This window comes from Rousettus aegyptiacus, unplaced genomic scaffold, assembly GCF_014176215.1.
Source record: "Rousettus aegyptiacus isolate mRouAeg1 unplaced genomic scaffold, mRouAeg1.p scaffold_m13_p_19, whole genome shotgun sequence".
Lineage (NCBI taxonomy): Eukaryota > Metazoa > Chordata > Mammalia > Chiroptera > Pteropodidae > Rousettus > Rousettus aegyptiacus.
In genome coordinates this window covers 4,382,262-4,409,674 of record NW_023416294.1, presented here as the reverse complement: position 1 = coordinate 4,409,674, position 27,413 = coordinate 4,382,262, and the positions used below count along the sequence as shown (strand labels likewise).

The 27,413-nt window shown below is 60.4% G+C and overlaps 1 protein-coding gene across 1 annotated transcript; it reads right to left on the bottom strand.

The window, feature by feature from the left end:
- Positions 1–233: 233 nt before the first annotated feature.
- Positions 234–26,990, bottom strand: PRKX (protein kinase X-linked). The gene is made up of 9 exons (XM_016136428.2): positions 26,836–26,990; positions 19,260–19,428; positions 18,648–18,911; positions 10,462–10,581; positions 7,119–7,214; positions 6,147–6,204; positions 5,617–5,694; positions 5,160–5,322; positions 234–4,198 (listed from the first exon to the last, which is right to left on the bottom strand). Exons 1-8 carry the CDS (start codon positions 26,972–26,974, stop codon positions 5,197–5,199), a joined length of 1,050 nt encoding a protein of 349 aa, XP_015991914.2. The 5' UTR covers positions 26,975–26,990; the 3' UTR covers positions 234–4,198; positions 5,160–5,196.
- Positions 26,991–27,413: the final 423 nt, after the last annotated feature.

Below are 27,413 nucleotides of genomic sequence, written 5' to 3'. Positions count from 1 at the left end.
TCCTGATTGTCTGGGTGACGAGTGTTATTCGGACTTTATCACGGGTGACCGTTTTGCGGACTCAGGCTGTGCACCTCAGGTTAACGTAATGTTACATGTCGATTACATCCCGAATAAAAGAATGAGGAATAAATACATTAAAAACTCTGAAAACTCATGCCGCGTCCTAGACCAGATGGAAGTCGACAAGCTACAGTTTACCCCGTAACAGAAAACGCAGACAGGAATCAGACTTCTTAAAAGATAACGACGTTTTATTAAACAAACCTGGAATCAATAGTATTATTCCATAAATTAGACAGCAGTAAAATTCTCCTAAGGTATATATACAAATCACAGTGATTTTCAGTGTGCAAGGAATTCACAGGATGAGAAACAGTCTCTTTTCTTGTTGTTGTCGGGATTTTCCCCACATGCACACGAGGAGCCGTGACGGCCCCCCGCACGTCCCAGGGGTGGCTTGCGGGGACGTGCCACCCCTGCGAAGGCACTGTCACCGGTCGGGGGCACCCTACGAAGCCCTCGGAAGCGCCCGAGTGACCCAGCCCGGCCGCCCGCAGCACGGCACACGGAAGGACAGAGCGACGTCCCGTCTACGGAGCTGAGAACCAGCCTCGGAGGACGGGGAGGGACAGACGGACGGGGAGGCACAGACGGCCCGCGGGTCGGACTTAAACGACGGACGCGTCCTCGAGACGGAAGACCGAGGACGCGAAGGAGGACATGTCCGGACCCGGTAATTCGCAGGGCGCCGTGAGCATTTCCTTGCCAGGAAGGACGCGCTGGCGGCTCCCCGCGGCGCGAGCCCACGGGGTCTGCCAAGCAAGCGCGGCGTGAACGTGTCCCGTGTGGTGAGAACGCCCCGGCCGCACGCTGCCTGCCACCCGCGCGCACCCACACGCGCACCCGCCAGGCCAGCCGAGAACGGCGTCCGCACCGCGGTCAGTCTGCTTTTCCTTTCGGTCTCGGTTACGTGGACATCGTCCTCGCGAGGGGAACGCGTCAGAAGCAAGAAGGCAGGTTACGGTACGCGGGACTCGCCCAGCACGTGTAAGAGATGCTCTGCGTAGATGCAGGACCAAAAATAAAACCAAACAAACCAACCTCTCGGGCATCGCATTGCAAACCTCGACGGTTGCAGGAACCGGGTGCTTGTGTGAGTGTTGATTTCGTGATGCACACACGCACACGCGCGCGCACGCACACACACGCACAATCCAACCAAGTGTTTTTTCCTGCACTCCATTGACCAAGAAGCCAGAGTGCAGAGTTTGATGTTCTAACGGGATCTGCCGTGGCCCGAAGTCCTCACCCTGGTCACTGGCCCTGCGGAGAGGCACCTGAGCCATATTTTTACAGTTAAAAGAGGCAACTTAGGTCAACTCAGAAACAGCAAACGCATCTCGCATCGCTCCAAGATTTAGCGCAGCGGGGGACGCTGTCATTCGTGGGGAGCTGGTCTTGCAGCTTAGATGTGTAGAACGAACCAGAACGTTCTAGACACTTACAGACAGGTGACTGTGTAGCTGCTCCCTGGGCGAGGATGGGAAGAGGGGTCTTAAACCCACACGGTGGTGTCCGGTGGGCATGTGCGCCTTGTCGCCAGGGCCTCTCTGGCTGTTGTCACGCTGACGGCAGAAACCGCGATTCGCCCAACGGCGGGCACAGACGTGTTCACGCCGAGGAGAATTCCGGCTTCCGTCTGGGAGGCGTGAGAAGTCAGCAGATACGAATGCGCCATCTGCTTGCTGTGCGATTTTCATTTCCTTCCTCGGTACGCAGATCGGGCCAGGCGAGTGACATTTCTGTCAGGGCGAGATCCACCTGAATGAACATAGCTCTCCTTAAAGATCCTTTCCGGATAGTTAGTCGTATCTGAGAAAGCCTTGCGAACCCTCCACGCTGCATAAACCAAAGACACAACCTCTTCTGGCCTGAACTTTGTGGTCCCTGCCATGAATTTTCCTCACACTTTTGCATAGTGAGTCTCTTTGATCACAGACGCATAGGCATTTCAGGACGTCCCTGCCGAGGAAACTAATTTTGCACTATACGCAGTGAGCGTCCCATGCGTTGAAGGCTCACGTGGATTAAGCCGGCCCTGCCACAGGTAAGTCACACGCAGCAAGGGCCACGCCAGGTGTGAACATCAGCGAGACCGTCGAAGGCGCGGGTAAGGCCCCCGAGGGTTTCTGAAATTCCTGTCGATGTTCCGTTTGTGTTGCGTGGTTACCACACAGTGGCTGACGACGATGTTTTTAAAGGATGATGTCGTTGATGCCGTCGAACCCTTGTTTTTCCGGCAGATTTGTTCAAAATTAAGGCAATGCCTCTCAGGCTTCCTTCAGGCTATTTTCCTATCATTTATTAAATGCTGCACAGTCAGAAACAAACCCAAAACTACGCAGATGGGCGAATGTGCCTATGGAGAACTGTTTTTCATGTTGGAGCACGGTGTTTCAATTTTTTTGAGCAGAAGGCTGTAATGTAACAGTAATTATTATTATTATTTACCTTATAGTCAGGAGTCAGGAGACATGCTTTTTTTTTCTAGGCCCACGTCTCAGTCAGTGCGCAAAGTCACTCACTCTGTCGATCTCACCGAAGGTTCAGTAACAAAACAGCTCAGGAACTGCTCGAGTGTCAGCCGGCGCTGGCCTTCGGCTCACAGCGAACAGGACGGACACCGAGGAGGACAGGCTGAGGGCGGAGTTCGGTGGGGGCCGCGCGCCCCGCACCTCCGGGAGATGACACGTCACCGAGGCGCCCCTCGGGGAGAAAGGGTTCAAGTCACCGCATTCCGCGCTCACGCCACGGCCCGAGTCGCTGCCCGCTTGACGGCGAGCTCGTGCATGAGCCGGGGGACGACTGTGCTCTTGGACGGCCCTGTGCTCCAGAGCTCCGCTGGGTGTGAGTCCTGATCATTCCAGCCTCGAGCACACAGCGCCTTCCCTGTCAGTCGTCCGTGGAAACCGGCCACATCTCATAGGCGAATGCATTCCTTTCTTTCTTATTTTTAAAACAAGCAAGAGTTCCCCGAACGGCAGCTCTCCGCATCAGAGCCCTGGCGTTCCCGAAGGCACTGGGACCTGCTTCTTAAACGCACAGGCGGCTGGGCGTGCGGAGCCTCTGAGCGGACGCACGGCGGGTTTGGGCGGCGGGGAACGGGCCGTCCCCGTGGGGCCTGCACAGCGAAGCGCAGACTCGGGGAGCAGGAGCGCGAGGGAGGAAAGGAATCGAGACCCGGGGAAAGCGCGGACTCCGGGGACCTCGGCTGTGTCCTGCTTCCGTGCGCAGCCGCGGCCGCCGCCACCATCACGAGCGGCTCCGAAGAGGAGAAACGTCTCCCGCGCTGGTCACCCTGCCCGAGCGTGACCTCCGCCGGCACGGGACCGAGGTGCGCCGCCCGCGGGCCTTCGCTCCGGGCTCCGTCCAGGTGAAAGCGGAGAGGAGAGCTCGGCGCGACGGCCTTCTGTTGCCTTTGGGGCGGTGCCGGGGAGATCTCAGCTCCGACTGCCGCAGCGTCTACCCTTCCTGGCCCGCGGCACGACACTTGGGGGGAAAGAAAGGTTTCTGACTGTCTCGCGCCTTCGACGACGCGAACGGTCAGGGGTCCCTCTCGGACTAAAATTCAAACCCCCGTCTCTTTCCCTTCCTTTTGGTTTCTAGACCTAAAATCACCAGATGTAAAGCCTCGAAGAGGTTAGCTAGAGAAGGTCAGGCGACGTTTTCTTCACGAAGACCTAACAACGCACGGAAAACGGCAAAGAAAAAAAAAAAAAGCACACATCTTCCTTCTTAGATTTTTGTCCCCAAGAGAACACGTTCTAGAGGAAAAAAAAAAGTCTGAAAACGCAGCGTCGTAGGCTCTGCCGAAGCGCGAACATTTACATCGACACACACGCCGTTTCTTACGACGCCCGGGTGGACATCCACACACGCACACGCACGCGACGCGTGGCCATGACCACGCACGCTCAGCCCGCACTCGGCGAGCCGGGTCGGTGGGAACAGGAACCACGGGGCATCGCGGCGGGGGAGGGATGTTTCAGCGCGTCCGACCGCGAGGCGCGGGTCCAGCCGCCGCGGTGACGCAGGTCCCAGGAGGGGCCCCGGGGCCCAGCTGCTCGCACGCGCGGGTGCAAGGGGCCGCGCAGGTGCGGCCGGTCGGCCGGGGCGGGCTCGGCTCCTCCGGTGTCTGGCAGGAGAAAAGACGAAGGGTCTGGTTAGCGTCTACCGCGGTGGGCGCCGTGCGTACCGCGCGTGACGGCACGAAACAGAGCGACGCTGTTTGCGGGCGTCATCGCGAGAGCCGCGGGCTCGGACTCCGGGGGGGGCGGTGCCCCGTGGGACACGGAGACGTGTTTCGAAGGCGGGCGACTGTCACGTGGTGGCCGCGCCCATGAGTCACGCTATCCGCTGCCCTCGGGCACGGGGCGGGAGGGGGTCGGCCGCAGGAGCGGAAACGGGGTTCCGCGCGAACGTGCGAAGCCAAAGGCGGAACGGGGGGGGGCGCGGGGGGGCCCGGCCCTCGTCACGCCCACGCGGCCCAGGCGAGTGGCTCGAGCGGCCCCCAACACGGAGACCGCGCGACCTCCCGAGTCCCGCGGCCACGGACGCTGGTTACAGAGCGTCCGGCGTTCAAGTTCACAACGAACTCAGAATGCTTTTTTTTGTTTTTTTTTTTTTTTAAATTTTAGCAAACGCCATGTGTGATCGCCTTGTGACAACCAGGGACCCGAAAGCACCCTTCCGACAACACTCGGGGTTTTCCGTGTCGGGAGGAGGCCGCCCCGGAACTCGGCGTTTCCATACGAGAAGAACTCGAGCTTTGTCAGCAACAAAGAAACAAGGAAACAAAGAAACAGAAAACCACGCCCAACAGGAAGGCGGCGTGCCTCCCGGACGCACCTGCCCAGGGGGCGTCGGCCGCGGCGGACACACGTGTTTGGGGATTTACACCCCGCGGGGCACATGCTGCCTCCAGGCCCCCCGCGCCCGGTGAGCGGCCCCCCTGGGGCGTTGGTCCGGCTGACGCCCGGAAGGCCGGTCTCCGTCTGTCTGCGGCTCGTGCCCCCATGGGCGACGGAGGTCCCCCCTCGGCCCGCGGACCTGCCTGCCTTGCGCCCCGCTGGACCGCGCTGCGTTAAGTCACTCACCGCGGACGCGCCCCGTCCCGGAGGCGGCCTCCTGTCCTCAGAAATTCTTGAAGACTTCCAGGTCTTTGGGCGACACCGGGGCGGCCGCGTCCCAGTCGCTTTCGGGGTACGCCTCGAAGTTGGAGGTGTCGCCCTCGCTGCACACCTTGGGCACGATGGGCGGCTGCGATGTGGGCCGGAGCAGAGAGGCACAGTGAGCACGTCGCGGCCAGGCTCCTCGGGGTCCACGGGCCATGTCTGAGGACCGCGCTGTGGGGGTCGCCCAGGAACCCCCCCCCCCCACGCATGCACCAGCATCGCCACGGACGTGCCGCTGACGGCTCCCCGGGGGAAAGCGGGGTGGCCGGACCCAGCGCGGTCCCACGGGGCCGGCGAGGGAGGGAGCCAGGCGCCTGCGAGTCCCGCCGCCGAGGCGGGGGCGTGAGCCCCGCGGGGGGCCCCCCGGCGCGCCCCGCACCTTCAGCTTCCTCTGCGGGACGGCGTCCCAGTCTACCGTGCGGAACCAGCGATGCCTCTTGACGTCGTCGGCCCCGTTCTTCGGGAGAGACGCACACGGGAGAAAAGGGAGTCGGGGCGTGGCCGGCCAGCCTGCCTGCCCCGCGAGGGCGCCCGGTGCCCGCGAGCCGCTCGGTCGCGCAGACACGCACGCCGCACAGGACGTGCGGAGTGTCGCCCAGCAAGGCAGACACAGGACCGCGCGCCCCGAAGGAAGTCCGCGCGGAGCCGGTACCGAGCACTCAGCGCCGCCGCCCGATTTCCCGCCTGCGTGAGCTTCGGGGCGCCCCGTCCTCCCCTCCGGTGGCAGACGCCCGCCCCACCCCGCGGCCCCCCGACCCCCGCCCGCCCCTCCCGCCCTGGGTCCTCCTCCCATTCGCCTGCATTCGCCAGAAACACCGTGACTCTGTGCCCACCGACGAGGTGGTGCCCGAGTCCGGCGACGGGCGCCCGCCGCGGAAGCCGCCGCGTGCACAGGACGGAAGCACCTACCTTCATGTTCCCGAGGCGCCGGGTCCTGTCGACGACGAGGAGTTTCTTCACCAGGTCTCTGTCCGGGGGGGAGAAGGGGCAGAAACAGCGTTGGCATCTCGATCCCGACCGCAGGGGACGGAGACCGTGAGCGGCCGCACAGCCCGCCCCCCGGGACGGCCGCCCGGGGCCCACGCTGCCGAGCGAGCGTTGGTCAGCAGCTCCGGCAGCGCTGGGCGGCCGGCCTACTACGCGCCAGCGCTGGCCCTACTGAGCGCCTACACGCAAAGCCGCCGTACTGGGATCATAAGGCACAGAAGGTTTATCTAAAATACGAGATCTGAGCCTCGCAGCACAGCCTGGTCCTGGAAGGATGGGGTGGGGGGCAGGGCCAAGAGGCCACCCCGATACGGCAAAGCCAGGGAGGCGTGTTGAGTGGGCGCCTCGATGCCGGGCCAGGCGATGTGTCTGATCTCCACTGCCACACGCGTGGGGAAAGGCAGAGCCCAGCTCACGGACGCACGGAGTTTCAGGACAGCAGTTCTGGGGGCGACGGGCGCGGGGCCCCGAATTTCAGCACGAGAAAAGGGCTTTGAGGACGGGGATCCCTGAACAGGGCAAGAAGGGGTTACACTCTGCTCCCCCCACTGACTCTTCTTGCAACGACGAAACTGGCCGCTCTCACGAAATATGATAGAAATAGCTTCACGGGCTGCGTGGAAATACCACTTATCTCCCGAGGCGCACGGTAGAGCCAAGAGTCACCAACAGGTGACGTGTCGCTACGGCGTGGCAAGGAAAACCTGGTCCGTTTCCGGGGAAACGGGCGACTGTCCAAAACAGTTTCGACACGAGGCTCCGGACAATGAGCGCGCTTCGGGGTCCTGCCCCCAAGACGCCGAGACTCACGCGATTCCTCATTGTTTCCCCCTAGGCGCTTTAAAAACGCAACGACCGCGCCCGCAAGGCGAGGGCGGCGGAGCGTGTACTCACTTCACGTTGAACTCCAGATGCCTGGGGAAGTCGATCTTGGCGGCGAGAATCTTCTGGTAGATGCCGAAGGGGTTGTCGTCGAAAAACGGGGGGAAACTGTGGGAAAAATCAACACGTGTCTCGGGCGGGAAAAGCTCCCCCTCCCGCACTCTGTCGGGGCCGTTGGTTCCGCGTCACAGAGTCAGGACGAGACCGGCTTTGACGCAAGCTTCCTTCGCTCGCTGGGGACATGTCGGGGGCACGGAGCAAGGGGCAGCCCTAACAGGCATAACACTGGAGGACGAGGAGGAGCCCCGCAGACAGGGAGCCTCCTGGGCCGCGGGACCAGTTACCGTGATTACAATCGTGAGGCCTGAGGAGTGTCACCCCGTTCCGCCCACCCTGCGGGGACGTCTCTGTACGCACCTCGCCCGAACGCAGAGGCGCAGAGAGCAGGGACCAGTACTCGGTCCCCCCACAGGCAAGCCCGGCCCCAAGAAATGCTCGCTGTTCTGCCCGAGACCCCACCGCACCCCGATTCTTAGAGAACAGGCTGTGAGCGCCTGGTTCATGGCTTTGGACGTTATGAGCAACTTCCTTCCTATCGAAATAAACAAACTAACATGACCCTAAACTGCCAGCTAAACGCTTTTCTGTGCTCAACTTGTTCGCAGGGAGCTGGCCTTGCAAGCGAGGTACTTTGAAAAGGGTTTGAGGCCAACGAGAATGACTTTCTGGACGGAGGATACAAAGGGAGTTCCTGGGATGTCACCCTGCTGTGACTTGTCCCGGAAAGTTCCCTGGCCGTCAATGATTGTGGCGATGGGACCCAGTGACATACCACATTCTGCTTATATTATAGCCTTTCCCTAACATTTCATTACGATGTTAGACAGATCCTATGGGTGCCATTCCATCAATATAACAAAAGACATTCCATTTTAGTCTAATAGTCTAAACATCATATCTTAATACTATTCTACTAATTCTAATTACATAGTAATATTAATATAAAAATTCTCATATATGCTAATATTATATCGTACTTCGATTTTACTTTATTCTTTTCCAATTCTTTTAAAATTATTTTCCGTTGCATTCCATCAATATTCTGTTTGCCAGTTTACCATGGCCTAATATTGTATTTGATAGTAACTTCGCATATTGTCATGCTCTGTGATATTATATCCTGCCCCAGGAGTAAAGACAAGACAGAAAACATGGGATTTCATTCCATTTTAAAATTGTTGGAGGCCAGGAGTCGGTTATGTCGGGCAATGCCGCCCTCTAGTGGCCAATAAAATTCCAGCAGGAAAACATCCGAGGGGAAGCCGATCGATACGGTCTGCATTTACAGCTGCTGCACCTGCTCGATGGCCTGACTCTGTGCATAACTGGCTTTAACTTTTTTTCCTCGCTTGGGAACTTCCTGGGCTAGGGTACCTGTCAAGGAACGCGCTAGAAATGTCTGAGTAAACAGTAATGGAAAACTCAGAACACTAGGTAGGTAGGTAGCTAAGTAGGCAGGCAGGCGGGTGGGTAAGTAGGTAGGTACGTAGTTAGAAAGGTAGGTACGTAGGTAGATAGGTAGGTAGATGATGATAGATGATAGATAGATGGATGATAGACAGACAATAGATGATGATAGAGAGGTGACAGGTGATAGGGAAGTAGTTAGGTAGACAGACAGGTAGATAAGCAGATGGAGAGATGATACATAGAGGAATGATTGGTGACAGACACGATAGACGGTAGATAGGACGGGTACACAGATGCATACGTTCATACATACGCAGGAGTGACAGAGAATGGGGAGTAGATGGGTAAGTAGATAGACAGACAGACAGACAGACAGATGGATAGATAGATGGATGATAGATAGATAGATAGATAGATAGATAGATAGATGATAGATAGATGACAGATGATAGAAGATAGGTAAGTAGTTAGATAGGTAGACAGATGGATGATTGATAGATAGATAGATAGATGGATGATAGATCGATAGACGGATAGATAGATGGATGATAGACAGACAGACAGATGGACAGATAGATGGATGATAGACAGACAGATAGACAGACAGATGGACAGATAGATGGATGATAGATAGACAGATAGAGAGATAGATGATAGAATGATAGACAGATGGACAGATAGATGGATGATAGATAGATAGATAGAGAGATAGATAGATAGGATAGATACACAGATACATACATTCATAGATACGTAGGAATGACAGATAATAGTGAGTAGATAGGTAAGTAGGTAGGTAGCTAGCTAGCTAGATAGATGGATGATAGAGAGAGAGAGAGAGATGATAGATAGATGGATGATAGACAGATGACAGACAGATGATACAATGATAGACGATAAATGCTAATAGATGACGATAGGAAGGTCACAGAAGATAGGTAAGTAGTGAGATAGGTAGATAAGTAGAGAGGTGATGTATAGAGATGACGTAGAATGATAGGTGGTGATAGGCAGATGCCAGGTAGGTGGGACAGATACATAGACTCATAGATGATAACGATGGCAGGTAGATGACAGGTGGGTAGGTAGGCAGGCATCTAAAGGGACAGGTAGATGACAGGTAGGTAGCACAGGTACACACACTCACAGGTAGATGGTAACGATCACAGGTAGATGACAGGCAGGCAGAGAGGTGACAGACTTAAGCTGGATGATAAAGACAGAAACGATTCGCCGATGACCAGACGAGATGGGGGTGACGGGGAGGACAGGGAACAGGGGTGAGTCGCGGATGATGGGCGGCTGGACAGGTCGGAAGATGAACCACAGACAGACGGACGGACCCAGCAGCCGCGGGGCGCGCAGCGCCTCCCCCCGCCTTTCTTGCCCACGGAGGCGGGCGCCGCCGTGGACACCCCCCTGCGCCGGGCACGCGAGGCCGGCCTGGCCTTTGCTACGAGGAGCGAGCGCGTGCGGCGTGTGCGAGGCCCGTGGGGAGGGGTCACCCACGCCGAACACAGGGGGCCGGGGCCGGGGACGGCACGCAGCGGGGGCAGAGAAGCGGCCCGTCCCCCGGCGTCCGATGCCCCCGCCACGGCCCCGGGCGACTCCCGGGCCGCCCGCCGCAGCAGCGTCCAGGACAGCGCCCGTCTGCAGGACGAGGTGGCGTCCCCGACACGCGAGGTCCCCGAGTGAGGAGCCTCCGACCTGTCTCGCAGACGCGCCTGCGGACCCGGTCATCTCAGCGTGGCGATGCCCGGAGCGTCGGCCGGCCTCCCGAAGGCCCGCCCACACGCGTCTGGGGTCCTGAGATGTCTGAGGGGCGAAGTGCCCAGCGGAGGGGAGCCCAGGTCTGCGTGCACGGCGTCGGGGGGCCCGTACTCACCCCGAGAGCATCTCGAAGATCAGGATGCCCAGCGCCCACCAGTCCACGCCCCTCCCGTGGCCTTTGCTCTGGATGACCTCGGGGGCCAGGTACTCGGGCGTCCCGCACAGGGTCCACGTCCTGGGGAGACAGAAGGGGGCGTGACGTGTTCCCACGCGGTCATCGATCGCGGCGAGTCGCCGTGCCCACCCCGGGGACCGCGACGCCGTGTCCGCGGACCCGCTCCCAAAGGGCACCCAAAGGGCATCGAGGAGGCCGGTCTCTCGTGGCCATTGCCGACCCTCGGCAGCTGAGGACGCACGGTGCCTGTCTTCCTGCGACGGGGCGCCGAAGACCACGATTCCGGGACGGCCTCGCCGACCCGGCTCCGTGCGCCCCTAGGAGGCCACACGCCGGCGCGATCGCGTGACCAGGCGCCTCGTGACCCCAGGAGGAAAGGCGCGTACTGCACGGGAGGCTTTCGGAAGTACTCAGCTTAAGGGGCGCGGAGAGTATTGGGGGGTACAATGGCACACGGGGCTTAGGGAACAGGCGTCTCTGTGGACGAGGCGACCTTTGCCGAGGAACGAGCATCCGGCCCCACCTCGAGGGCAGCCGGCGGCAGCTGGAGGTTCTGACGCGGTCGGCGGGGTGTTCTGGTCGCTTTTTGGTTGTTTGGTTTGTTTGGTTTGTTTCCTTCCGGTCACCCCTTTCCTCTGCTGCCTGAAATCTCCATTTCCCAGCGGCAGGAGGAACCATGCCTTTCCCCTCTTTGTAAAAGAATTCGCTTTCTACCTAAAAAAGACGCCCGGCTGCCGTTAAGATGTACAGACGTGTGAAGGCCCTGCTCACGCCTCTCCGTTCTCCGCCGTGCGGGACCTGGCTGACAAAGAGGCACCTGTGGAAGGACAAACTCATCCCAGTTACAAGACGACCGAGTCCCGAGGGTGGGACGAACCGACAGCCCGGCGGCCGCAGGGAGCCCCGCGAACCGTCGGTCTGAGAGTCGCCAAGAGAGGAGACGTGAGGAGACCTCATCGTGAGAAACATGACTGTCCCCGGCGAGGTGAGGGATGTTACCGAGACTTACGGGCGTCCGCTGTGCGATACGAGCACACGTCAAAAGCATGACGGGGCACACTCAAAACAAATGCGTCACATGCCGGTCACATGATGATGATGATGATGAAGAGCCATCGACCGACCAAGGATGAGCACGCGGCCGCGCGAAGGCAAGGAGCGCATACACAGCCGGACCTCGCGCGCACCGCAGAGCAGGAAGCCGCCCACGCACGTCACGCCGCAGAACCCTGCGGAGCTGCGGCTCCCAGATGGCGGGTCCTCGTCGCGCCCACCGGCCCACCCGCGCCCCTTCCGCGGCATCGGAGCCTCCGCGACGTGCCACCTCTGCAGAGAATCTCTCCCCCCGAGGGTGTCCACGTCCCCTGAGCGTCTCCTCATGAGGAATGCTGTCCCCTCAACGAGACGTGCCGGAGCCCCAAGTCCCGGGACGCAGGACGCGGTCTTATTTTCTCTTCCTCTTTCCTTCTTTCTTTTGTAAATTGTGTCATGTGAACCCACGTGCAGGTATTTAGCCAAAGAAATCCAAAACACTACTCTGAAAAGACATACGTTCACTGGAGCATTATTTCCGACCGCCGAGACGTGGAAGTCACCTACACGTCCATCGAAAGGCGACTGGATAAAGAGGGGGTACCTAGACGCGACGGCTTATTACTCGGCCGTGAAGAACAATGAAATCTCACCATTTGGGACAAACGTGGATGGACCTGGAGGGTCCTGTGCGGAGCGGAATCGAGTCAGACAGAGAACGAAAATCAGCATGAGATTTCGCCCACGTGTGACTATAAAGAACAAAACAAAGACTCAGATTCAGAGGACGCAGCAGCGTTTACGAGGTGGCGGGGGGCAGGGTGAGAACTGCAGTCTCCTTCTGAAATGGGGTCTTGACCGAGGGACTCCGGGTCACTCGAGGCCCCGCAGGCGAGCCTGACCCAGTGCCGGCGTCCTGGTGAGGCGCAGAGATGTCTGCCGCGGGGAAGGTCGGCGGGCTGTAAACTGGTGCGGCCATGACGGAAACCGAAGGAGAGGAACCACCTCGTGACCCGGCACCCCGACTCCCGGGCACGTTCCCCAGAGGCCCGACATCAGGACCTGGAAGACACATCTACTCGCGACAGCCCACCATGACCGACACGTCCATCGAGGGACGAATGGATCCAGAGTCAGAACAGATACGTGGGGGAATGAATATCACCCGGCCACGAACGGGAAGGAACTCGCGCCGTCCGTGACACCGTGGACGGGCCCCGAAGTCAGTGCGCCAAGTCGACCATGCCAGGCACAGAGACACAAGCATTACGTGCGGGACCCGAAATAATAAACTCACGGAGACGGGAAGTACAGTGCTCGGAAGTACAGTACAGGGACTCGGGGACGAAGAAAGTGGGCAGCCGTGAGCCAAAGGGTACGAACTTTCCGTTACGGGATGACTCAGTTCTGGTGACTGCACGTGCAGCAAACTGGTGATGGATAATAAAATTGGGTTCCGGCCCCGAAATTTGCTCAGAGCGTGGATCGTAAATGTTTTCGCCATCAAAACAATAATAATACAAAAAAAAGGTCGCCGTGTGCGGTGGTGGCCGTGTTAATAAACCAGACGGCGGTGTACGTTAGAGAGCACCGTGCGCTACCCCTGGGAGCTCCCCCACGGTCACCCGGCCCTGGCTGGAAGCCTCACTCTCCGCTGATATTAAGACCGGGGGGAGGCGGCCGCAGGTAACCGTATCTGCGTTAGGTGCGGCGTCTCCACTTACATCTCGAAAGGTGAGTCTCTTTTTAGCTCTGTCCCAGAGTAACGGGCAGAAGCAGTATCAACTTCCAGTTTCTAAGTAGCCCCGGGTCGCCTGCCACCTCGTCGGGGGACAGGATTCCGGCGGAAAAAGGGAGGCCCGACTCCTCTGGGACGGAGAGAGGCAGCCGGCGCCGCGAGGAGCTCGGGATACTGCCGCGGATCACGTTACGACCGCGGGAGCCTTGTGGGAGTCACCCGGAGATGCGCCGGCTGTGAATGACCCCACCCCTGGTCCGATGCCCTTTTCCCCATGTGGCTCTTGGGGAGAAGGCAAGCTGACACCCATTGCTCTCGGTTTCCTCAAGGTTATCAGTTCTACCCCAGCAGGGGCAGGAGACCACGTTACCCGCAGAAAGACAGGGTTCTCTGTAAAGTACAGATGTCAGACGCTCCTGAGCTCCCAACCCCCCACGGCCTTCTGTCCCGCAGTGAATTCTGTTCCCCCAAAAGTCCTGCACCCCAGGGCCTGTGGATACAAAGAAAGACGCGTAAATGTAACCCAGGTAAGATGAGGTTGAGCTGGATTACGACGGGGCTCAGTCAACGGCTGGTGTCCTTATAAGAAGAGAAAGAGAGACATCTGTCCGTCTGTCACGGGAGGACACACTGAGAAGGAAGCCAGCGACAAGGCAGGAAGGAATCTCCCCCAGGGACTGAATTAGCCAGCACCCCGATCTTCGATTTCAAGCCTTCGGAGCTGCGAGAAGTGAATTTTGTATGAGTTCATCGGTCTTACGGGATTGGGAGCTCCCCCTTCATGACCTCGTTTAACCTTTGGGACACCCTCAAAGCATCATCTCCAAACACGGACTCCTCGGGGGTTAGAGCTTTACTACATACATGAATTTGGGGGGGACACGATTCGGTCCACAGCGATGGCAATGATGGTGATCACTGTAACGTAACGATGGTGATGGTGATAATGATGATCGTGGTCATGGTGATGACAGTGATGGTGAAGATAACAATAATCACAACTATAATGACGATCATGACAATGATGACGGAGACCATCAAGCCTGAAACACCTGACTAACGCCGATCTGCTCAGTGCTTCCCATCTGCCGGGATCTGTTTTAAGGAAATACTTCTAAATGAGCAGATCTGTCCACCGTCGCCATGGAATCCTACGGGGCGGGAACAAGTTCCTCACGCCACAGGTGAGCGAAGCAAGGCACACGGAAGCGGCTACAGCCTGCGCTCGCCGGCGTGGCTGTATTGCGTGTCCCACAGGAGCTGAACCCACGTGGGAACCGCACAGTCTAAGGGCTGCTTTGCGGGGCCCTCGGCAACGGAAAGACACGTGACGCGGAAGGCAGAGGGTACCGGCCACCCGGCAGGTCCGGGAATGTGGCGAGAGCGTGCACTTTCTGAGCGGACGGCGAGATGTTTTTAAACGCACTGTCATCACTCGAGATCACTAAATTTAGCGCCAGACCAAGGCTTCAAAAACGCCAAGATAAAGAATGAAACGTGCACCGTGCCTCTCATCGAGCATGCCACTTCAAGGTCACCCAACGGCGGATGACGGAAAGCGTTTTTTTGTTTGTCTGTTTTTTTAAATAGAAAAATTCCAGCTAAAAACGCAGAAGGGATGAGAGGAAGAAGATTGACAACATTCTGTCATGTCTCGTGCGACATAGGGGCGATGCCTATGGGGGGACCCCGCAGCCACAGGGTCGGCACCGATGGGCACAAGGCAATGGACAGCATGGGGGGCAGGCGGGTAGGGAACAGGGGGACCCACAGATCAGACGTCTTCACTCCACTCACAGAGGTTGAGGAGGGATGTGTTATGTGTCTCTGATTACGATGCAAAAGCAGCAAGAAAAACAGAGCTCTATTTATAACAAAGGAAAAAGAAAGGGAGAGGCAGAGGGAGGGAGGAAGAGACCCCGAATCGAACTCAACCCACAGATCCAAGCGCCAGTTGACGAGCCGCACTGTGCACAGAAGAACAGAGAAAAACGTCACTCTGGGCAGCAGCCACCAGGTCTAGACTTCTAGGGCTCCTTGTGGGGTGAGCGGCCCGCCGGGTGTGACTACGCAGCGGCAGCGAAGGAAACAAAGTTACAAGGTGAACGTTGCGCATCACGTCGCACGGAGACACAAAGCAGCCGCAAGCGACCTGGAAACGTTCGTTAAATCCTCACGCGCGGAGCAGAAACAGGCATTTTTGAGACGTTCAGTGGAAATTTCACTATCGACTGGGTGTTAGATGATACTAAGGTTTTTTTTTTTTTTTTTTTACTTTGTAAGGTGATAATGATGCCAACATTTTTTAAAGGGAATCATCTGTTCGAGACAGGATGGTGGCTACTTACTTTGAGATAGTTCCAAAAACAAAAATGTGAACACAGGACGTAAAGCTTTGATACCTACGGAGTTGGCGGACAGGTACACCAGGATCGGACGCAAACCGCTCTCTCTACTTTTCTGTGTTTGAAAATGTGAAGGAACGATGGGAAAAGATTGGGTTCCAGGTCACGCCCCGCAGGAGGCCGGAAACGGAAATTCAAAGCACAGTTCTCCATTTAAAAGGAATGCAAAGTGCTTTGCTCACGGAAATCACATTAGACATAGCAGCAGCTTCCTGTGCTCCGTTCGGACCATGAACCCGTAAACCTAGGCCGCCCCTAAATCTTTTACGAGAGGTTCCTGCTTAACATAAAGTGTATATGCAAAACGGTCTAACAGGACAGGAAGCTATGCTGCTAGGAAGAGAACGAGAGGTTCGCGACACCGCGTCGGAAGAGAAGAGCGTCTAGGAAAAGCATCATAGACGGGGGGCCGTGGGAGGATGGGGCGCCCCCTCAGCCGCGGCATGCTCCGACGCGCCCAACCCCTCGCGAGAGGACAAACCCGACACACGCGCTTCTCCGAGTTCCACGTCCAAGGACGGCACGGACCCCTCTTTTCCAGCGATCCCCGGGGACTTCCGCCGACTTCTTTGCATTTCCACGCCCCAGTCCTGTGGGCTGTCTGAATCCTGAGCCAGGGGACGGGCCGGATACCTGCCCGTGGGCACCGCCCTCACCTGAGCTGGTCCGCAGAGAGGCTTCCAGAAGCCCAAACCGCGGGGAACAGGTGGAAACGGGGAAAAGAGACCCAAACGTGTAGATTTTGTGCAGCTACATGACCCGCGCCTGGGCGGAGAGAGTCTGTGAACGCCGTAGTCACGATGCTCACGAGGCTTTCCTTCCCAGCCTGGACCCTGCGCAATTTGGCAAATCAACGCCTCGACTTTCTCTACCCAACCGAGTTCCTCTCTTTAATCTTAAGTGGACACAATGGACGGGCCGGCAGGGAACAAAACACAGTTTGCTGAACCCGTGATCAAGGGAACATGAGAAACGTTTCCTTTCTGGTTCCAAGTAAAATGGATTAAAAATGGTAGACCCCAGACCATGTGCGGCCACTAGAGGGCAGCACCATCAGCCTCAAACGACGTCACAAGGATGGGCAGGTCTTCGCCCTCCCCGAAAAAGACCGTGGCTGTCACATCTGCTTTACTCTTAGGAGTGTGATCGGCGAAGGTCTGCCGGGGAAAACCAGACTGGCCTGAAGCGCATCGTAAGGTCCGTAGGACGACCGCTTCCGTGAAAGCCGCGTGACACAGACGCGTCGTCGAGGGAAAGCCTGACCCCAAAGTCAAGCTTGCCACTGACGCGGACCTTTCTGCAGTGACCGCCCGGGCGACCTCCTCTCTTCAAGACGTGGGATGACGCAGCTGTGTGTTCAGGGCTGCGTGCACGGGACGTGCCGTTTTCAGAGTGTTTCTGATCCTTCCTTTTGTCCGTCTTGTGCACTGCGTTAACTGATTGGTGGGCATTGAACCAATGCTGCGTGCCGGGAATAAAACTTCTCGACCGTACGAGCTGTTTGTTAAAGCAAACCGCTGAATTTGGTTTGTTACTATTTCATTGAGAATGTCAGCTGTAACTGGTAAGTTTTTAGAAATTAAGTAAAATATGTGAGTGTATCTTATATTCTGTACAGTAAAGGTTGTGTTGTTTCTAAAAGCGAGGACACACCAGGGCACTAAAACCAATAAAATGAGAGAGTGTCAGCTGCACTTAGGCTGAATACTGTTCTTTTATACGTCACATATGACGTAGTTAGAGACATTAGCTCTAAACATTTTTCCCAGGTCAATACAGCATTGTGGATCACTGGGGTGAATTAAGCCAGAAGGTGTTTTGTACTGAACTATGTAAAAGTTAATTTTATGCCAAGATTCCTAAGAATTTCAACTCTCACACTACTACTAATATTTATCCCGATTAATCCCGCTTTTTGGAAATGTGCATTATGGATTTCAGAATTAATCTGTAGGTTATATTGAGCTGTAGTTTATAAAGTAGAACCTATAGTATAGTTTCAGAAAGAACCTGAAACATAAATATTTATACATCGTGTAGGTATTCTATCTTTATTTACATAGGAAACTACTTATTCAGCAAGTAGGCTTTTTTTGTTTTGTTATAAGAAATAGAAAACAAGACAGAATTTAAAAAGGAACTATCTAAAGATGATCTCAATATTTTAAACGTATACACTCCCTTATTGTCAAGATGGTGAATTAAAAAAAAAATTAGCTTTACTCACACAAAACAAAATAAAGAATGATTAAAAAAAATGTTTTTTTAATGGAACCTACAAGGATTCAGAAGGGACCAGAAGACAAGGCACTAGAATTCTGGAAGCTGCCCAAGAAATGGGCCAGGAAAACTGGGTGCAGCCTTTTCAAACTGGGTCTACGGGGTTCGTGTGCTGAGTGAAAAATGGCGGAGGTGGGTGTGGGGTGCAGGCAGGAAGCCCCTCGATGCACGGCACGTGTGTGTATAATTTTTGATAAAAAGAAAAACTACGTTGAGACCTGTCAGCTCACACCCGTGAGATTGGCCGTCCTCACAAACAAGTGATGATGTGTCTGGGTGAGGACCTGGAGAACATGCCCCCCCCACCCCCCTTGGTGGGATTGCAGATTGCCGCAGCCGTGACGGAAAATCACCCCGCGGTTCCTCAGACAATTAAAAACAACACGGCGCAATGACCTGGCCATTCTAGTTCTGGGGATTTACCCAAAAATAAAAATAACAATTATGAACTCAGATCTGCAGGATCATGACCACGGCCAGCGTACCGCAGTGGCCACGGCGTCCGTGGGTGGACGAGTGGATTCAGGAAATGGGGCCTTTGCGGGGGACATGATGCAGGCACCAAGCAGACGGAGACCGTCACTTGGACCCGCATGGACCGCGGCAGAGGACACACGTCGGCTGGGGGACAGTGAGCACCCGGCGAATCGCGCCGCGCGGCCTGCACTCACCTGTCAACCAGCTTCTTGGCGAAGCCGAAGTCGGTGAGCTTGATGTGGCCGTCTCTGTCCAGCAGGATGTTTTCCGGCTTCAGGTCCCTGTAGACGACCTCCTTGGAGTGCAGGTACTCGATGGCGCACACGATCTCCGCGGAGTAGAACAGCGCCGCGTTGCTGGAGAAGCGGCCGCGGGCCCGCAGGTAGCTGAACAGCTCCCCGCCGGGCACGAACTCCATCAGCATGTAGAGGAAGCGCTCGTCGTGGCCCGTCCAGAACCTGGGGGACACGGTCAGGGCTGCAAGGGCGGGCGCGGGGGGACACGGGGCCGCGGCGCGCGCAGGTGGAGGGACCGAGTGCGGGTGGAGGGGCCGGGCGCTGGGGGACATGGGGCCGCAGCGCGCGCGGGTGGACGGGGCGAGAGTGGGGGGGACGGGAGGGAGAGGGGAGAAACGGGGGCTGCGGCATAGCGACGAGAGGGTGGAAGGGCCGCGGGCGGTGAGTGGGGGGCGGAGGGGACGCAGGGAGGGGGTGCGGGGCGGGGCGCGGGGCCTCGGAGGGGGTGCGGGGTGGGGCGCGGGGCCGCGGAGGGAGCGCGGGGCGGGGCGGCGCGGGGCGCGGACTCACAGCCGGACCAGGAACGGGTGGCTCACTTCGCTGAGCACCGACTTCTCGTTGTGCACGTGCTGCTCCTGCTTGAGGCGGATCACGTCGGGGATGCTCATGACCTTCAGCGCGAAGAAGCGCCCGGCCGCCTTCTGCCGCACGAGCTGCACGCGGCCGAAGGTCCCCGTGCCTGCGGGGAGAGCGAGCGAGGCTGGATGGAGCTCTGGAACCTTCCGCCGAGTTCCCACGGCGCCCCCTCCCCCTGTGCCCGCCCCCACCCCTGTCCCCAGACACCACCGGCCTCCGAAAGAGCCGCTAACGGGGGAAGCGGGCACACACGCACGCACGCGCGCCGGAGAAGCGGGCCACGTCGCGCCGGCCACGGGCCCTTTGCGCGTCTACGCGGGACCAGGACGCGCGGCGCCGAGAAAGACGCGGCGCCTCCGAGCAACGCTGGGGCTTCCGCGCGCACTGCGCCTGGGCGAGGAGCCGCGTCGCGGGATCCGACCCCCTTCTGCACGCAGCGGGGACGCCGTCCCCCAAAACGCTCCCCTGGCCCCCCAACGCGCGCCCTCCACACGCCGCCCACGGTGGCTCCCGCCCTTGGCTTCGAGGCGCGGTTTCCGATCACGCGCGTTTCACGCCGGCCGGAGGAGCGAGCCACCTGCGCCCGCGGAGACGCACACGGCGGCGCACGGAGAGGCCACGGGCGCCCCGCGCGCTCCGGGCGCAGCAGCAGCTCCGGAAAGGGGCGTTCGGAGGCCAGACACAGAGCGTGGCTGCGGGAAAGGGCCAGCCCTGCGCTCACGGACTCCGGTGGGGCGGGGTGGACGCGGAGGCCGCCGGGGGCGCGCGCTGCCAGCGGCGAGCGGGCGCGGGTCTTTCAGGAAATCTCGACGCGCGCCACGCGGGGTCCCAGTTTTGACTTTGACTTTGACCCGCAAACGCAGACCACGCCTTCCTCGCCTCACAGCCACGTCCCTCTGCAACAGGGCAGGCGGATGGCCGTGCAATCCGAGGCCTGGCCACGCCGCAAGGGCCTCCCGAGGAAACCAGGCTGTGCGTCCCCGGCCCCTCCATCCTGACCTGCCTGTCTGTCTGAGACCTGCACTGAGGGACCCATTCAGCCCCGAGGCTAGCGCCCGGACGAAGTCCTGTCTTTCCGGCACGTGCCTCTGAGCCTTGCCGGAGGGCGCTCCGTGCCCGGACGTGGCCAAGGACGCAGCCATGGTGGACACAGACAATAGATTTTTGTGTTTTTTTTTTTTTTACATGGACATCAACATTGCAAGCTGTGCGAGGTGCAAACACTCGGCACTCAAACCGGGGGGCTGCCGCCCCGAAGCGGACGCCGGCCCTGACCCTGGGAGCTGCGGCAGGCCCCCAACGCCACGGGCAGATCACGGGACCCAGACGGGCAGGACGCTGAGCAGAGGAGCCGCCCAGCTGGCTGCCGTCCGGGCGGCCATCGGCTTCGACGCACTCCGGGCAAAGACGGCACGAGAAAGCACAGACGGAACGTGTCCCCCTACTCGGCGCCGGTGGGCGGTCCGCGCCCATCGCCAGCTGCCCCTGTCCACGGTTGGCACCTACGAAAGGCCCCTTCACTCACTGTGGCTCCGCTGCATGTAAGGATGGCCACGGACCAGCATTCAGCCCTGAGAAAGAAAGAAGCCCCGGGCCACCTTCTCCTGGCGGAAGGGGACCCTGCTGGATTCGTGAGTTGCTGAATAAAGGCCATTAGGTTTTCTAGGGGAAAAAAATGCCGCCATTTGCGACACCACGGACAGACCCTGATGGCCCGATGGTCCACGAGCGGGGGAGAGAAACTCCGCGTCACCTCACGCCCGTGTGGACCCCGAGAACACGAGGCGCACGATGCCGAGAGCAGAGTGGCGGCTGCTTCAGGCGGCGTCAGGTGCAGGCAGAAGGGGTGCACTGCTCGTGGGGGTCCCGAATCCCACCGGCGGGACGAGGGGCCGAGGACCGCAGGCGGAGACGCTGTGCCGCGCACCCGAAACCAGCCGGGCCCCCCACCCCCCGTCAGCGCTGGGCCAGCCCCCTGCATGCGGGTCACTAACACGGGATGATGGCCTCTGCCTACCATGGCCAAAAAAGGAAAAATCGCCAAGAATAGACATGAAAGAAGAGAAATTCGCTGAGAGAGTCAAGTGTAAAAGTCCCGATCAGGATTAAAACTTGAGGCGATGGAGGTTCGTGCACGTGGAGGTGGTCTGGGGCGGCAGGTGCGACCAGACACTCCTCGCCGAATCAGCTTCTCCAACTTCTTACTGCGAATTATGGAAGTGTTTAATGCATAGAATTAAAAAAAAAAAAACGTTACGTTACACCGAGAAATGCACTGAAAATGATTCGCTGCGTAATTATAGCAAAAGTATCATCGCAAAACTCAGGGATTTCCCTGGGCTTTTTCCCTCTCGTGGGAATACTGGAAAGCATCACAAACCACGGCGTATGGAATAATGAATGCCTAAGGCACCCAGTTCTCCTTCGAAAAGGCAGGTTTTGACACACAAGTAGAGTCAAACTTATGTGTCATGGGGGAAAAGGAATTTGAAAGGTATTTTTAAGAGTGTGTGCTGACTCTGATGAAACTTAAAAAACAAAACAAAACAGACCTGGACCCTTTAAAAGGCCGAATCTTACAGAATGTGTATCTTATCTCAGCAATCGAGATGTACGAACCCCAATGTGGTTTGGATAATCGTATAGAGATATTTTAAAATAAAACTTGGATTACTTATTCAAAGATCAGCTGAATAAATGAGCGAATTCCCTCAGCACTGGGGGTGGGGGGTGGGGGAAGGGTTAATTGTGCGAGTTCGCTTGTCTAGACAGCTTTAACTCACAATTGTGTTGACTCACAGGACATTCCGTTTCACATTCTCCTGCTTAGAAAGATAAAAATAAAAGCTACTTGGAATCACAATTCTTCTGTTCAGAAGTGAGTTACTAAACTGCGCTCCGCCTTATCCAAGACACAAAGTAAATAATCACGGGAGAAAAAGGAAACACTGGAAGCCTCTCCCACCAGACACACGCACACGCACACACATGCACACACGCACATGCACACACACACACGCACACGCAGAGTTCACGCGGAGGTCCCGATCTCTAGGACCTCAGAACCTGGCGATCGGGACGTGCAGATGGCTCTTGACAGAGGAGATGCAGGGGCAGGGAGGTGGCCGTGACCCCACAGGACCGTGTCCTGGTAAGAAGAGACAGGGACACAGATCACGCAGAGGGACCACGTGAGGACATGGGGAGGGAGTGGGGTCCCCACGCCCAGCAGGGCGGCCGCAGGAGGGACCGGCCCCGCCCGCACCTGCGTCTCGGGCATCAACCTCCAGGACGGGGACAAATCGGGGAGAAATCGGGGACAAATCGGTGTCTGCGGCTGGAGCCGCCCGGTCGTCACACTTTGTTTCTCTAAACGTCTAACACGAGGACAGACCGGGACGCGGCGTCGTGACCACAGGAACGAGACGGGCAGGGTGGGCGGCCCCGACCCCCGACGAGGTGGCTCCCGCGCTCGCTGGGACGGCGTCACCCTCACGGGGCCCCGCTGGAGTCGCCCCCACGAGGGGACAGGCGCGTGGGGGGCTGCCGGGGGCGGCCCGCTCGGACGCCCGGACCTCACCGCGCACACCCCCCGCGCCCGGGCTGCCGCGCCCACGGCTGCGTCGCCGTTAGCCGCATGTTCTTGGTGGCGAGGAGGATTTGAGAGCCCGGACGTCAGCTGCCCAAGGACACTCGGCGACCGAGCAGCCCGGGGGCGTGTCCGCCGCCCCCTTCCACTGGGACAGGGCACAAAAAACTCCGCACGTGGAGCGTTTCAGAGAAGGAGGGACAGGCACATTGTGTGACTCGCACTGAAGGGGGGGACACCGTGTTCGCCTCAAACAGCGCTCGGGGGGAACATTGAGAAAGCCCCAGGGCGCCCGCCACTCCCGGACAGCGAGGCCGCCGCCCCGAGGACTCTGAGCTGCCCCCGGCAGGGGCGAGGCTGTGCTCGGGGGCCTGGCGTCCCTGTCCCCAGGAGGCAGGTCTCACACCGACATCAAGTCTCCGAGCACGTGGCCCACGCAAGGTGGGCTGGGCAAGGCTGGCCCCGCACACGGGCAGCACGCAGCCGTCCATGAGGGGACAGGGCGTGGCCAGGGGCACCTCCTCTGGGGGCGGCCACTGCCACCGAGAGGGGACGGCGTCACGGGAAGGGGAGGGGTGTAAGCTGAAAGTCCGGGTCTCCCCCAGAAGTGCACGTCGCAGCCGTAACCCCAAACGGGAGGTCCCCACCGGAGGCGGCTCTTCGAGGGGCGACGAGGTAAGGACGTGAGGGCGGGTCCCCCACGCCGCTCAGCCCGGCACGACTTGCGCCTGCGAAGCCGGTCTGCGGATCAGCCGCCTCCTGAGGCTCGCAGGGGACGGGAGCTTGCGGGGGGACTCGCGCAGACATGCCCGGGGTCTGTGCGCCCGTCTGCCCGGGGTCTGCCCTCATGTCATCTGTCACCCCGTTTTCCGCCACGGCCCCTTTCTCCTTCCTCCCTGTCCGCCCGGCGGCCCCGGCATCCTGCACAGGGGGAACATGGGGGACGAGGGCGCGGCTGGGAAGGGAAGGCATGGAGCGGGCGCACGGGGCGAGGGGGGCAGGCTGGGCACGGCGTCCGCTGCCTCGGCGCTCACGGGACCCCGAGGGCGACGAGCCGGGCAGACTTCTGCACTGGGCAACGGACGCCCAGGTGACCGAGTCGTCCGCAGGCTCGGTGGAGGCTCAGAGCTGCGGGTTCCGCTCTGTGGGTGTGCACAGGTGTGCTCAGGTGATGCAGGTGTGCTCAGGTGTGCTCGTGTATGTGCCGGTGTGCTCACGTGACTCACATGGCTCAGGTGTGCACAGGTGTGCTCAGGTGTGCAGCGAGAAGCTGCAAGGTCAGCAGCAGCCCAGGTCGGGGGAGGGACAAGGGGCCCTTCTGGGCTCTGAGACGCAGCCGCCACCCCGAGACTGGCCACCGTCAGGGGCCGAGCGCTCTTCCGGGAAAACTTGAGAAGCGCTGCACCCCCCGCTGCCAACGGGTTCCCGCGGCTGGGTCACCGAGGCGCAGGTCAGGACGTGTGCGATCACGCGCCCTGGGTGTGACCCTCCCCCTCCTTCCTCGCTCAGCAGGGGCTGGTGGCCGCCCGTGAACTCGGCCACCCTGCCGGCGAGGCCTTGGGCTGGCGCTGTGTCCCCCGACGCCCCTGCACGGCGCCGCCATCCGCGCGGCCACCATCGCCTGCCACCGACGGCGAGTCGGCGGTTCCGTGCCAAGGGCGCCCGTGTCCGGGCCCCTGGGAACAGGAAGGGGCGAAGAACACGCCCGAGCTTGCGGGCGAGGAAAAGGGCCAGGCACGCGGGCCGGGGGGGGCCAGGCCGCAGGAGAAGGCCCACTGCGCGCGGGCCGCTGCGGACCCTGTCGCCACCACCCCAACCGTTCCTGAAGGTTCCGGGGGGGCGGGGACTGGCACAGTAAACAAAGGAGAAGGGAAGGCGGGGGTTCTGTTTCGTGTTTCTTCTGCGTGTGCTCAGGTGTGCTCAGGTGTGCTCAGGTGTGCACAGGTGTCTCACGTGCTGGAGAATAACTTCACCCAGCAGGAAGACGACACAGAGACGCCCAGACACGCCGGACGGCCGCGGCTGCCCGCGTGGGGTGTGGGAGGATGGGGGGCAGCGGGCAGGGTGAGGGGAAGCGGCTTCGCTGAGCTAACCCGTGGGAGGCGGGGCTCGTGGCCGCAGGTGCAGCCCAACCTATCAATCACCCCCGCATCTCACGCTGTCATCGGAAGCTGCTGTCACTCAGCGGACATGACTGTGGCTTCTGCGTTTCATCCTCAAAACTTAGTCTTGCTCCTTGAGGCGAAGACTCAGCTAGTCTTCCCCCAGCATTAAAGAGAGGAGTTGAGCTGACGGGCTGCAGAAAACCTCGGTGTGACGAGGCGTGTGCACACGAGTCCGGGTCTCTGTGCCCTGCCTGCCCGAGCGCCGGAACGCGGGCCCCTGGGCTCTCCCCTCGCACCCCTGTGCCCACAGGAAGTGATCCCTCACGAAGGAGCATCTTCCTCACGGAGACGCGGAGCACAGGAAGAAAGGTCTCCCTGCCCTGCCCTGCCCTGCCAGCCCAGCCCCTCGGTCCCCGGGGGCGGTGACAGTCTATCTTTAACAATGACGTGGCTCGCTGGCGGCCATGCCCACTCGGCGGCGGCGTCCACAGGGCACAGGACGAGGCTGCGTCTGCACCCCGCCCGTCTGCCCGCACCGGACGCCGTGGCCCCCGGTCCCCGGACGGCGGAGCCAGGCGTGAGCCCGGACGGAACACGGTGGCCCGTGCCCTGTGCCAGGGGACGCGGGTCCCCAGCAACTTGCCATTGTCGCGTGATTCCAGCTAGTGTGCAGGTCCAGCGGCCTGTGTCCACGCCACGCCCAGGGCCCTGCCAAACGCGCCGGCTTTCTCGTCTCGGAGGGAGGGAGGGAGGGACAGAGGACAGGGCAGAGAGACACCCGTAGGAGGCCGGGCGCCTCCCTCACCCTCCCCCATCAGGCCCCCCGCTGGCCCTTCCTCACCCAGCCCCACGTGGGCGCGGAGGCCGCGGAGAAGGGAGAAGCCGCCGCTCCCAGGGCTGCCCGGGCACACTCCCTCTGTCCCTGGCTGCGGGATTCACAACCTGGAGCCCACTATTTGCCAGTTCCTCTCCCCCTAGTCAGGGACGGGGACCCCAGGCCGTCCCCCGCGCCCAGCCCGGGGCTCCCCGTCGCACATCCGCCCCCTGCGCCCGCTTCCTGACCCGAGCAGCTCGCGGGCACCCACCCGCTTGGCGACAAAGAGTCGCTAAGAAGCGGCGGCCTGAATTCGCCGCCCACGTGGGGGGATCCGGCGCGCGAGGACGGGAAACCGACTTTCCCAGCTGCCGCGTCGGGGCCAAGTTCAAAGGCGGAGGACAAAAGAAAGTGAGCGTCTGAGAGAGGCAAGCCGCGTTTGGGGCGCACGGGGCGCACGGCAGGGCGCTGGCGGGGCTCATCTGCTCCATCCGACGCCCCCCACGCCCCACCCGGAAGGGCACGGGGCACTGTCCCCCCGCCGCGGCCGGGCGCGAAGTGCACGCCGGAGCCTCCGGCCGCGGGGCGGAGGGGCGCTGGCTTCGGCGGGGTTCGCAAGCGCCCTCGCGGCTGCCGCCGGAGTCCCTGGGGATCCCTGCCTGCGAGGGCGCCCCGGGTCCCCAAAGGGAAGCGGCGTCCGGGAAGTTTTGTGACGTCGCGGGGCGCAGACACCTGGGTGGGTCAGCGGGGGGCGGGGGGGTCTGAATAAGGTGCATCTGAAGGGGGAAACGGGACGCCGGCCGGGCCGGGGGCGCGCGGGGCGCTGGGGGTGCAGGGGAGGTTCTCGCCAAGCCTGGGGGCGCCCGGGGCGCTGGGGGCGCAGGGGCGGCCGCGCGCGCGGCGCCGGGCAGGGCCGTCCCTGGCGGCGGCGGCCCCCGGCCCTTTGTCTGGGCCCGCGGCGCGGGCGGCCCCGGGCGCCCGAGCGCGCCGCGTCGCACTCACCCACGGTGGCCAGCGTGTCGAAGTCCTGCAGGCGGTAGGCGGGCGGCGCGGGCGCGGGCGCCCCGTCGGGCGTGTCCCCCGCGCTGTCCGCGGGGTCGGGCTCCGCCGCCGCCGCCGTGGCCAGCGCGGGCGCGTCCATCGGGGCGCGCGCCGGTGCGGGGCGCCGGGCCGGGTCGCGGGGCGCCGGGGGCCGGGCGGGCGCGGGCGCGGCGTCGGAGGGCGGCGCGGCGGGGGCGGCATCAGCGGCGCCCACCCATGCGCGCCCCTCGCCTCGCGCGCCGCGGCCGGGCGCGGCGGGGACAATGGCGGGGCGCGCGTCGGCGCTCACGGGGGCGGCGGGCGGCGGCGGCGGCGCGCGGGGCGGACGCGGGGTCCCGGCCGCGGCTGCCCGGCGCCCTGCTCATCCCCGGCTCCGCGCGCTGCTGCGGCGCCGGCGGAAGCGGCCGGGGCGGGGTCACCGCGCCGCTGTCGCCGACGCGCCCCGCCCTCGGCGACGCCCCGCCTCGGCCCCGCGCGGCCGGCCCCGGCGCGGGGGGACGCGCGGCTTTTGGGGCGACGCCGCCTTCCGGGAGCGGCCG

Bases quoted from the DNA above. Each gene is read 5' to 3' on its own strand.
- PRKX (XM_016136428.2), bottom strand. From the start codon at position 26,974: ATGGACGCGCCCGCGCTGGCCACGGCGGCGGCGGCGGAGCCCGACCCC. The intron at 19,429-26,835 runs GTGAGTGCGACG...CTCTCCCCGCAG, and splicing joins CGACACGCTGGCCACCGTGG to GCACGGGGACCTTCGGCCGC. The intron at 5,323-5,616 runs GTGCGGGGCGCG...CCCACATCGCAG, and splicing joins TCCCGCAGAGGAAGCTGAAG to CCGCCCATCGTGCCCAAGGT.